Raw genomic sequence first — 13,656 nt, forward strand, 5'->3', positions numbered from 1 at the left:
TGTGTCTGCGTTACAGCCAGTTTCTGCAATAGCTGCCAGATTTCCTGTCTTGTAGCACAATACCTTAACCCTCTCGGAGGTTCCTTGTAATCAGGGAGATTTAAATCTGCAGCCATGCTTACCTGTAGAAATGTCTTTCTGTAATTTTTTTATTTTTATTTGATTTGAAAAGATTGTCTAGTTGTTCAACCTCACTGCAATAACTTATTCAAACAAACAAACAAATGGGCCATATTTACAAGGCTTTTCCAAAATTGAAATCTATTTTTTATTGTATAATTTTTTTAAAAAAAGCATTGAATTAAAAAAAAAAACAAGCAAACAAAGTAATTCCCCTATTCTGTAGCTGAAGATGTGCAGTTGTATGGGTAGAGAGTGCTTTATAAGTAATATACTCCAGTGACCATGTACAAGTATTGAAAGTCTGAGTGCTGAAAAACTTTGGAATCTACCTACGATAGAATGACTGGGAGAATTGCACTGTTTCTAACTAGAACATAAAGAAATGTAAACCAAACAGGGCATCAGTGTGGAGTAGTGGTTAGGGCTCTGGACTCTCGACCACAGGGTTGTGGGTTCAATCCCAGGTGGGGGACACTGCTGCTGTACCCTTGAGCAAGGTACTTTACCTAGATTGCTCCAGTAAAAAGAAATAAAAAATAAAAAACTATATAAATGGGTAATTGTATGTAAAAATAACATGATATCTTGTAACAATCACGATAAGGTTGTCTGCTAAGAAATAAATAATAATAATAAATGTAATTCCTTGAATTCAGATATTCACTTTAGGTTTAAACATGCTTTCTTTTCTGTACATTCACTACATTGTACTTATCACAAAAGCAGAATATTCCATGAACGTATATGTATTATATTAATATTATAAGCAATCTAATATAAAACAGAAAATCTAAAATTGGACCATATACAATGTATGTAGCACAACCATAAAATCACTCTGCTCAGTCTCATGTACTGTAAATCTCAATGTCTGTAGCGGCTGTCTGGGAGAGAGATATGTGGGTGCAATATGCATACTCTGCAACACTTCATTCATGTATATAGACAAATGTTCATTCACACACACACACACACACACACACACACACACACACACACACACACACACACACACACACACACACCACAATGTTCTGATTTGTTTGTAGTAACTGAGACGCAATCAGCATCAGTAAACTCTGCAGATCACTGCACCCCTAGTCATATTTCAAACCCTAACGTGGCTTTTTTCATTGCAAGCTTGATTTTGAAGTATCTGATTAAAGGGCTTGTTAACTCGCCTTACAAAATAGACAGATTGCCATATCAAAGTGTGTTGAATTAATATTGAACAGGACCAGAGTCTGTGATTTAACTGTGGAACTGTATAAAAAAACATGAACAGGTAAGGGCAAAAGGTGTAATCAGAAAAAATAATACATCTGAAACACAATTTAAAAATACATTTTTAATTGTAAACTCCCATTTTAGCAGTCTTTTTTTCCCCAAGCTTAATTATTTTTTTTGCTATACACAATTTATTAATTACTACATAAACAAATGGAAAAACATCTAATTTTTATAAAGCTGGTAAACCTGTGCCTAAGACAAACTCCACTAGCGGTATTTCAAAGTACTGAAGCATACGCATCACCGTGCGCGGTATAATAATATCTGTGTTCACACTGGAGCTCAGCAGTAATGCAGAAGTGCACACAGAGCTGTCATGCTTACAGTGCCCAATTCCAGTTTGGAAACCTTCAGAAGAGAGCAGCTAATTCTTGTCTTGTAAACAAGTACAATTTCCTCCATCTCCTGAACAAGCAGCCATCATCCCTTACAACTGGACCGAGTCAAATCCAAGGCAAATTAGCCAACAGCATTCAAGATAGGCATTTCACAGACAACAAAGTACCCATGGATGGGTGAATAAAAGGTGGATACAAAGGCCACTCACAGCAAAGTTTCCAATTGTCTTTTAAAAAGTGCTGTCTGTCATTTCACCTTGTTCAGAGCTTCTTTTCTAAATCTGTGGAGGCAGGTATACTGGTAGCCTGGAGATACTGCACAGGGTCAGATTTAACAATAATTTGCATGTCCCAACTTGTAATGTTATAAAACCAATAAGAAACAACCCTGGGGAAAATGGGAGTTTCTAATTTACCATTTTATAACCCCTTCAGGCCACGGGGACATGTGGTCTGCATACAAATAATATAAATAATTTAATTATAACCAAAAAAAACAACAAAAAAACCCATTGCACTATAGCATGAACAGCAAACACAGGCCCCTTAAATTCCAGGTTTAAATCCACATGCATTTATAAAAAAATATCAAGATAAGTTTCCCAAATTGTTTCTTGAAAGCAAAAACAGGGACACTTCCTAATATAAAAAAAAAAAAAAACAGACCCTTAGCTCCATTATAAAACTGGACACAGCAGAACTAGCCTGCAGTATATAGTGGAAACAAAAGGCTTCATTTTTGGTTACAAAAATATTTACTTGAAACACAAAAGTGGAATGGGGAATAAGAAAACAATACAACACAAATCAACTCCTCAATTGTGTCTAGTAGACAAAGACTCACATGTGCTACACGCAGAGCAAAGAGAAAATGAAGAAAGCCTAAAGAAAGATTGTAAATTCCATATTTTCAATTAGCCTTGAAACAAAACACCATGGGTGGACTGCAGTTAGTTCTATTGCAAATTGCAACTATAGAAAGATTAGACATGATCAGATTTATACTGACATAGGGGAGTGCAGGATGCGCTCTATAGCCAAGATGTTGCCGGTTCGAGTCCAGACTATTCCACAGCCGACAGAGGACAGAAGCTGCCCAGTGGGCGGCGCACAATTGGCCGAGCGTGGCCCTGGGGGGGGAGGGGGCGGGCTTAGGTTTCCAAACCAGCGACTCCTGTAGCCTGTGGGCTTGCCTGTAAGCTGCCCAGAGCCGCGTTGTCTGCGTTAAGGTGGCTGCATGGTGGGTTTGCAGTGTGAAAAGAGGTCGGCTGACGGCACACGCTTCGGAGGACAGCGTGTGTTCGTCTTCGCCCTCCCGAGTCAGCGCGGGGGTGGTAGCGGTGAGCTGAGCCTAAAAATAATTGCCAACTCTAAATTGGGAGAAAATGATACAAAAAAACAACTGGCGACTACTAAAAAAATATATATATATAATAATAATTATACTGACACATTATTATTATTTATTTCTTAGCAGACACCCTTATCCAGGGCGACTTACAATTGTTACAAGATATCACAAATGTCCTTGGCATAATTATTGTTGAATATGCATGCCGTTTAAATTGCCACATAAGCTTTAACAGAATAGATATTAGTGGAGTTTTCTTTTCAGCATTTACGTACTACAGCAAGAACCGGTTGACTCATATTATAAATCACAGCCCATCACCAGGGCTGCATTTATTTTAGTAAAATATTCACTTGACTTGGTAATTGCAGGGTATCTAGTTAAGCCTCAAGGTTTACTGAAGAAAGCTTTCTGCCAAGATTACTCACAGAACATCATACTAAAAGAAAGTAAGCATTATCCCCCCCCCCCTCCCCCCCGATGTGGATGCATATCCCCAGTGACTAAGAAATATTGGAGGTGTACTTGCATGTGGGACACACTAACATTAAAACATATCTACATAGCGTTTATCAAATTGTAAAAAGTATTGAATTATTGTGTAACTGAAAGTATATAGAGGGAATTGTCTATTTTACACTTACATTTTTACAGTGGAGAATCTCATGGAACTACTTTTTTAATGATAATGATAGCTCTAATTTTGCATTTACAGACATGGTGAGAGATTCATGTATGTAAAAATATTTTATTATTATGAGGTTTTTGTCTTCAAGGAGAGATGCACACGTGCTCACAAGACATGGCATAAAAAGGAATTACACGAGAGACAGAGAGAGAAAGACTGCTTGAACCAGGAATGGATAGGCCTCACTAATGAGCCTCGAGTACCCTACAGTGCTTTAAAAAAAATCTGACAGGTTCAAATGATGCCACTGCATGACAGAATGTGGCCTGCTATAGGAGGAAGGTGATTAGAATAAATGAGTAGAGTAATTAACTCTGATTCTAAACCACTTAACTGGAAAGAGAGGCCACGGGCTGTTTAGCTGACGATCTGCCACGAACAATCAGGACCAAGAAGCCGGCCCTGCTCTTATGTTTGTGTGTCAGAGGAACCCCCACCCCCCACCTCTCTTAACAGGTATTCACTGGAACTAATGAAAAGCAGCTTTATTTTATGTGAAGATCTCTCCGTTTGTCTTGAAAGGAACAAAGGAAAGCTACAGAGCTGCACTGGTTCACTGCCTTTTCTGTTGGTGGTGCTCACAAAAGCAGCTTGCACAACTGCTGTTCAGCAGCAGCTACTTATAAACAAAAAACACCTGGTTTTCTGTAGCCCAGCGGTGTGCTAGGCAGGACCACAGACTGAATGGGACCACGTTAAGATTGCAGTGAAGCAGGAGCACACTTGCTTCTTCCGGCAGGTGTCGCTGCGAAGCACCAGTGTGTGAGAGCGGAGGGGCCCAACAGTAACTAAAAAGACAACAAGAAAATAACTTGCATGAAGTACCAGAGAAGTTTCGGATAGAAAACCAGTGGTAACATCCTTGTTTTTGGTTTTTTTTGAGGAATGGGGGTGATAGTGTTTATTTATTCATCAATTTCTATCAGTTTGAAGCAGACAATAAACACACAAACCTATTTGACACGATTAATATGGAAAATATACCAAAAAATCCCCAAAGATTTTGCTTTTTATTTTTTATGTGTATTTTTTTTTAAAACAAAAATGCATCCTTAATTTTAACACTCCATTACTTTACCAAAGAAAATGTATATTTACAGTGGTCAAATGGAAATTCAAAAGCCCATGACAAACCTATCTCAGATCAGTAAATTGTCTATGCCTGGTTTCAATTCATTTCCGGTCAGTTTCACTTTACTGTCAAATACTGCAGTTTTAAAAAGATAAACAAAACAAAACAAAACAGACGGCCTCTCTGCTCCACACAGTCCATTACTGCTTACCATCAAGCAAGCAACCAAAAGTCAGCCCCTTTAACTCTCCTGCATGTTAAAAGACTAAACCAGCTGCACAGTGACCACTATAGTATGTTAACAGACACACTACCACTGGATGTTTACATGAAGGTTGATTAATTTGACAGCTTTACACCTCCACCAATGGCTACAATTAAATGCTTTGACAACTAAATACAACTGTGTAAATCTGTAGGCTCCTAAAAGCTGCAGTGATTTAAGTAAATATAAAAACAATTCTCTGGATTTTTAACAAATCAATACCAATTTGTGTGTGATGTTTAGTTCCGCAGCAGAAAGGCAATCTCTCTTAGCTGAGTTTAGTCTAATATGCTGTGGGAGTAATTTATGTTAATTTACGGATTGACAATTTAGGGATATTTTCCGCATTGAATTCTATTTCCTTTAAAAACTGTGTCCTTGTTAAAAACTGCTAGTGATGAGCAAAGCTGTGATGAAAAAGCGGCTTTTTGAAGAAAATTAATCTTCATGCCTTCCCTGTGCATGCCTGCCTGGAAATACTAGAGAACTTGTGGAACAAGTGAGATGCACATTCACTTCAGTTTTTTTAACCAGACAATTAAAAAAAAGAGTGCGTACAGGGATATAGAAAGAGAATACCAGCTGCATTGGCTCACGCATTTTCTCAGGCATGCAGGTCAAAATGCAAGTGTATCACTGAGGGAGGATGAACTATAAAATATAGTGTACACTGTAAAAATGTCTACCCGGCACATGAAATTATGCTTCCTGTATGGAACAAACTGATATTAACCAGAAACTATTCGGAATCTCATCCCTGTTTCAAGATGGTATTGGAATGAATTCTCCTAGAAAGTCCTTAAAGAGAATTATCACCACATCTAAATAAAATCCCAGTGTACGTCGAAGGAGACAGAGACAAATACAGTAGCTTATAATGAAGGCCCACAGGAACCTTAATAGGACCCTAGAAACAGAAAGGCAAACCTGCCTAAATTGATCCCAGATAATTTTTAAAAAAGTTGGAAACTAAATGTTGAAACTACTACATGTGTTTATGTATTTTTTTTCCCCCCAAAGTTTACTATTGTGTATTAGGCCTAACCTGTCACATGTGCCCCTTAGACCTCAAGCCGACGTGCAGAAATAAGTCATTGTTATCTTTTGTTGTTTTTTTACAGTTCAGAATTTGGTAATGCAGAGTTAGCTGTTTCCTTAAAGTGCTTAAAATGAATGGCTGAACTAGAAACGATTTTCCAGTCGGCTGGTGAAGTCAATACAAATGTCAAGGACATTCGAGAAAAATACATCTCAAACTTGGAAAACCATTAACAACTATTACTTTGGTGATTACAATACTGGTTTTGTTATATCCAAAGAAAGGATGATAAAAGGTTCAACAGGCATGTGTTTTGAAATCGAAATTACTATTTATACATTATGCAAGGGCCATATTATAATGTACAAAAGCGTTTTAATTTTAACTTGCATAGATAGCGCACACTTTGCATCTAATATAATTGAATGAGTAATTAATTAATCTAGTATACATTTTTTTAAAGAGTTCTCTTAATAAATTACTTGCAGATAACACAGATTCTTTTAGACATCAACCTTCACCTTGCTAGACTGGCACACTTTTTTCCCATTGCAGAATTGTGTTAAGTTTACAATTACAACCAAAAGTGATTGTGTCATTTATCCTCATTATTATAAACACTGTAAAACAGCAACAATCTTCAGTTAATGTCATTGGATCAGATTTTCTAGGTCTTGCCACAGCACACCAGCTTAAACTCGAGATACTTCAAGTATATAAACACCTTCCGAAAGAGGCATTTCAATTCTCTGAAAAAGAAAACCATTTCAAGAGATCTTTAATGGCCAATAAATCCATCAAGATACTCCTCTAAAAATCTTCTTTGGCGTCTGCCGTAAATGCCGCCACTGCTTAGTCTTATGTTTCTGCCATTTCAGACGACTGCTGATTTTACATATTCAGGAGATTTTCATTTATTAGACTTTACTGCTGTATTTATGACTCTGGGAAAATACTTTTTTTTTATGAAGTGCATTTTGCATTTCATACTTGTATCTACTTCTATCCAAGTTTTTAAAATACCAAGTTGTCAGCAGTGTCTACGGAAGTCAAGCTTAAAAAGCCTATAAACCGCCCTTAATGGCTTAGCATTCAAACTACACTACAGCGATACAACAGCTCCTTCAGAGAGCTAGAAGAGACACACTGGGCACTCTGAACTGAACAGCTATCAAAACTTCATCCTTTTATACTTCATAATAAAACTGCATGGTGGCTTGGTGGTGTGAATCACGGGGGTCTATTAAAAATGAAGCTGAGCTCATCAAATTCACATTTAAACAAACAAACTGGGAGACAAAAAGGTATCACCACCCAAATGGTGTTTGCATCTTTAAGAACTATACAGTGAACTTACAGCATGGATGCCACATTATTTTACTTTCATTTACCCCCTTTTAATTCAGTTATTTGGAAATGTTCCATTTCATAAACTGCTTTACTTGATGGATCAGCCATCTACCTTTTCATAACCTATGAAGAAGGTGTGAGGGCACTCTGTTGTAACTGCAAGGCTAACCTTAAAAGGGTGAGCTCTTAACTATGTTAAAGAAAGAAAACAGTGACCTATTATGGTTATAGAATGTTCTCCCCAATTGTAAATCAGCCCAGAACTGAAGCAATCTAATGTATAAACATTTTAGTGCACATTTAAAGAGGTAGAATCCAGGCTTTTGGAATATAGAAAAAAATGTTACCAAATAAGCAAAGAATGTTATGTGTCAAAAGGTGGCAGGTACAAGAAATCTGGCTGTCATATTGACTCAAAACATGTTTTGTGTACACAATCAATTAGATGAAAAAGCAAACTTGTCTGAATTATGATTTTCTGTGAATACTGTATGTTCATGACAAGTTTGGAGAAACACTAAAAAAATGTAAAATGCTACTGTAATTGGGAACTGTGGATAAAAATAAAATCTTGAATACAATACTAGAGACTAGAATGATAATGAATGCATGTTTGCTGAATATATATTCATCTTATATTTGTAATATCCCTGTTATAATATCTTATTAGTACGAAGTTCATTTGATCATAGGCCTTTACAGTTTAAACAAAGTTGTTACCACTAGATCAAAACTTCCTCAAGCACCTTTTCCACTCACTTAAAACATACCTTCAGGCAAAGCTAATTAGTAATATGTTTTTTTTTGGTTTGTTTGTTTTTTAAAGCTAGGTAGGGGTCATCAGCTGCCTACAAGCTATCTAAATGGATCATGTGTTCAGCCTTTTTTCCACCCCTGAAGGCTGAAGTGATTAAAGCTATCAGCAAGTATTAAAGCTAACCAAAAAGAAACAACAAAAAAAACAAAACTACATGATCAGGCAATCTATCAGCAGAATAAAGAATGAAAAAAAAATGCTTGAGTGAACAAGAAATGGGCAATTTTACCATCCTTAACAGAGAAAAGTATCAGAAAAGTAGTGTTTTGGTTGCCGGTATACAACTGTATTTGAATCCTTGCTTTAAATAAAGCATTTTATTTCCAATGCAGAACAAATCTGAGATCTGATGTATATACAATTACGATGTTACTCCACATCAGTCTTCTTTAACTAAATAGCCAAATAGTAAAAAGTCAACCTGAAAATCAATCACAATCCTTTAATTGTGGTTGTCAAACACCTCCTTGTGTGTCTGTTATGGGCATTCAGACAATGATATTCGTGCTATATTCACAAAGCATAACAAGCCTCATTGTTCAGTTAGCCTTTTCATGTTTTGACTGATAACAAAAATAATTCATTGTCCACCACTGACATACAATTTCAAACAACCACCCCTAAAAATGTAATTGCTGTCAGAAGTGTTACAGGATTTATGACATAATCAATATTCAAACAATATTCACAGCTTTCTGGTCCATTGCCACATAATGATGCCCACAGGCATGAGCTGACCTTACACACGTCATGCACCAACACTCCAGAAGAAATGTGTGTGAGCTTACAACCAGTAATCGAGGTCCTGCGTGTCCACTCTGGGGGGCTCGGTTTGTTTTTGTAGCTCAGCTTCTTCTAGCTCTTTTCCTGACTGTGAGAAGTGTGCGGCTTTGCAATTGAAAATATAAAGATTTTTCATAACTGAATAATGGGCAGAAAGGTGGATTTACACCCTTGGGTTGACCCACATAAACAAACTCACAAACTCTGTTGGATATTGTTTATGTCACAATGACCCCCCCTGTTCAATTGCTATTCGTTATGTTAGTAAATTTGAGGTTGCTTTAAAACCTGCTTGCATTTCTTTATTCTGGAGACATCATCAGTATTTATCATCACTTTTATTCATTTGATTACATTTTCAATCAATGGCTAATGTCCCCTGGAGCAAAACTGTTTGATTATTTTAAAAAGAAGATTTAGAAACAGTTGCATGTATTTGCAAGATGTTGCTGTAGGGTGTAAACTAATACGAGCTAATATGAATCTAACATTGTCTCTAGATAATCCTAGAGATTTATAATGACAAAAAGCCTATACATTTTTAAATTAATATTACAGTATTTATTTACTGCTTATCATTAAAAAAAAAAAACCTGAATGTCGTGGGGCAACAGCCTAAAACCGATCAAATTTACTCAAAAGGAAATTTCTAATGTACAGTATGTGAGATGCGATTTATTATTATGTTCTATAGATCAGCATAAGAAATGTCTATAAAACACTATTTGAAGTTCAATCTACACTCTCAACTGCCCATGCATTAAATCTACTTTACAGTTCACTATTCTAATAATAATAATAATAATAATAATAATAATAATAATAATAATAATAATAATAATAATAATAAAATGATCAGATTCAGTCTTCTTTTCTTCTCCTGCTGTTTCTGTTCTTGCTGTATTACTTTCACACTATTAGTGGCAGATGAGATAAAGAATGAAACACCCCATTAATTCTTCACGTATATCTCTCCCTTTCGGAGGCCAGGGTCTCATTACAAATTTCTCATTCTGCTTCAGGAACCAGATGACACTCGATAATGCCAGTTATCAGTCATTAGGAGACTCCAGTGCCTCAAGGACCCCTTTTAATTATCTCTCAAAGCTTATTCTGCCTGGCAGCGCGGCCAAAACTACATTTCATACCTGGACTGGTTTGTGAAGGAATTCCTAGGAAAGGAGTCCCTTCAATTTATTTAACTCACTATATTTTGAATCCATTACCATCCACACTACATGTTGAAGAAATTTAGCAGGGCTCTTCCCAACCAGATGGTCACAAATTTTACATTTTATAGTGGTGTTCACCAAAATTATTTTAATATGCATTAATATGAATTCATTCCACGTTTTTGATTTGGTAGCCCAAAAGGAAATTTAATCTCTCTCTCTCTCTACATACACACATACACACAATTTTAGGGGTAGCTGAGCTGCTAAAAACAGCCCATTTTATAAACATGCAAACTTGTATAGGTTTTGGCAGCTTAGTCATTTCACAAAAACTACTGGACTCTTTAAAAAATTTGGATAATATCAAATTGTAGTGAACAAGTGCATTTCTGTTCTTTTTTAATGTTCTGCTTGCACTGTACTAATGAAGAGATCTGTGAATCAGCAAGAGAGAGGGCGTTCAAACAGATGCCAATCGGAAAGCTGGTTGCTGTTACATGTGGGCCTCTGAAGTAAAGAAAGCCATACAGCACAATACAAAAAGAATGCTTTGATGTATATTTCTTTAACCATTTCAGCATTTTTTAATGCATCTGTTTAATATATGTGAGGTATTAAAACAAATGAGAAATGGATTATTGCATGACTGCAATACGGATACTTGTGGTCTCACAAGCTACAGGAGATCTACTGCATATAAATGATAGCATTTGGGTCTTAACACAGTTTTGCAATCTGGGGTAAAAATAAGTAAATTGGAAGATTCAAATTTCTGTCAGTTGCGTTGACAGTTTTTGGCTCCCTAAAACAGAAATGTTTTATGTTGTTTCCTCAGGCAGTGGAACTCAGCATTACGCTGTATACGCTGTAACAAAAGGTTTTAAATTTCTTGTATTTAAAAATTCTGGAAAAATAGGCCATGTAGAGTTTAGCTGGAAGAAAAAAACCTTGTAAATTGGGAATTATTTTCCTCCCCTTTTAAGATCATTGCTGCTTTCTAGTTACCTCAGCTTGCTAGGTTTACCTGTCTGGGTATGTTGTACCAATTGATGTGCTGTCTTTGCACAGACCAGAAGGTTTACTAAAAGGCAAGTCTATTGATTTAGGCAGTGATCAGTATGTGGACTGTTTTGTATGCCTACACAACAAAGAAAAAAGTTGCAATTAGGAAAAGAAACAAGCACAACAGTGCCAGCTAATTAATGCTGGACTTTGCTGCTCTGACCCGGTACTGTACCATCTGTAATTACAGCTCATCCTATAGATCATCTGTTCTCAGCACGGCTATGGTACTGAAAGACAGACAGCTGCAATACTATATCCCTGTTCAACCTAAGGGCCATCTGACTTTAATTGTAGCACACAGCTTGATGCAGCTCTGGTCATATGAAGCCAAAGTATCGCACCATAACTTAGGTGGAAGGCAGAGGAGTCTGCCAACTTGGGGCTGTAAACAGGGGCCTGAGCCGTCTGGCTGCGAGACGGGCCGCAGGAAATATGATTAATGAGCAAAGCGTAATAATATCAGGAACCTGATTAGCACCACAAAAAAAGGTCACAGATCAAAGTCGTCTAAATTTCATGAGCTGCAATCATTGTATTCAATTTGCCAAAGAAAACCTAATAACAAGAAATAAATAAACACAGTCTAGGTGTAATAGATTAGTACTCCTTTTAATCAACACCTTCTGAAAAAATAGAAATAAGTGGGGGTGTTATATTTAGTATACAAAAGTTGTATGATTAAAAAAAAAATGATCAGAAGCCATTAAAAATAGTGTTTTATTAAAGCACTACTACGGATAAGAGTACTGCATATTTATTTGTATATGGAAATCTAAATAATACAAATATTGAAGTAATGTGACAACTTCAGCCATACACTTTAAAATGTAATCTCCTCTAAGTGTCAGATGACACCTATCTGGAATAAATGGCCCATGTAACCCTGCAACACTGGCATTCTATGTATTAAAATTAGAGGCTGAATTATTTCACTGGGATTAGATGAATAAGAATCAGGATTAATATTTGTGTTGTTTATGTATGAGCAATGAGTTAGCCCAAAATAAAACACTATAACAAAAAATCTCTATATATCAAGTCTTCAGCACTTTCCAGCCCCTTTTGGATCACAGCATGTGAACAATGATTCCAACAGTAAAACAATTAATTAACAAGAAAATGAAATACAATTTCAAAACTGTTTGACTTAAAAGAAACAGCTGCTTGAATTTGAGCTGACTGCTGCTCTCCATAAAGCTGTCAGCTCTTCTTAGCCTCTGTTGAGAGCAGCTGTTTGTTCAAATGTTTCAATTGTATTGGCAAATAAGTGCAATCACTACCATTGGTCTCACCTGTGTGTCATTATCTGCTTGCTGTGGAGACCCTTAAAAAAAAGTTTACCACACTAAATTTGCATGGTCATTTTGCAGTTTTCCCATACTTTTGTCATGGTTATCCTATGCATTTACCATAGTTTACCATCTTTTTAAATATGCTTTATCACACTTCTTTTGGCTTTACAATTCTTACCTATGCTTTATCATGTTTTCACTCTGGTTTATTACACTTTGCCACACTTTTACTATGGTAAACATTTATAGGGAAGCTCAATTTGAATAATCAAATACTGGAAATTTATTCATGCAGCTCTATTTAATTCTCTAAAAGAAAATGTAGCTTTGAAGCAACTACATATATAAATGGATCAAATTTCTTTGAAAAGATACGTTTTTTTGTAGCATCCTGGCTGAAGGTGTCATACTGTAGGCCCATATTCACAAAGGATTAGTGTAACAGTTAGTACCATACAGTCCAATGCATTTAATTCTGTGCTAATGAATTATGAATAGAGACAGGTGGTCCAGACACCAGGATAGTGATAGGGCATCTTAGTCGGGCAGGAAAATGAAACCCTTTCTTTAAATAACAATTCCCTCAAATCTGGAGAGCACTCTGACACAGTATCACGCAGACACAAACAACAGATGATGGTTCTCTTACCAGTCTATTTATGCGGATAAACTCTTCTGGGGTTTTAGCCCACGGTGGAAGTTCGACATCAGACACCACTGTCCCGTCATCCATCACGCCCAGATTGTAATTGTTAGAGTTGACAAACATCTCCGGAAGATAATAAAATTCAGGAATCAATTCCTGAATGCAAAGAAGAAGAAGAAGAAGAAGCAGAAGCATTTTTTATTGGTATCATGATTTAGACTGATGGTCAGGAAAAATATGTTAATTTTTAAAGTGTGATCGTGACTGACAAATTATGGTTATTTTCTTGGTGTGACTGTACTTGATTAATTTTATTGAATTATACTGAGATTAATTATTCTGTAATTAATTAAAACAACCAT

General features: G+C 36.3%; 1 protein-coding gene across 5 annotated transcripts in view; it reads right to left on the reverse strand.

Annotated features, from left to right (window-relative positions):
• The window catches only part of LOC117420647 (lipopolysaccharide-responsive and beige-like anchor protein), a 311,185-nt gene that overhangs the window by 37,056 nt on the left and 260,473 nt on the right, over nucleotides 1-13,656 (reverse strand). For all 5 annotated transcript variants that reach the window (XM_034034155.3, XM_059028772.1, XM_034034157.3 and 2 more), the window contains one exon: nucleotides 13,298-13,450. In XM_034034155.3, the coding sequence (XP_033890046.3) occupies nucleotides 13,298-13,450 (153 nt within the window). The remainder of the gene's footprint in view (nucleotides 1-13,297; nucleotides 13,451-13,656) is intronic.

This window comes from Acipenser ruthenus, chromosome 1 (assembly GCF_902713425.1).
Source record: "Acipenser ruthenus chromosome 1, fAciRut3.2 maternal haplotype, whole genome shotgun sequence".
NCBI classification, from domain to species: domain Eukaryota; kingdom Metazoa; phylum Chordata; class Actinopteri; order Acipenseriformes; family Acipenseridae; genus Acipenser; species Acipenser ruthenus.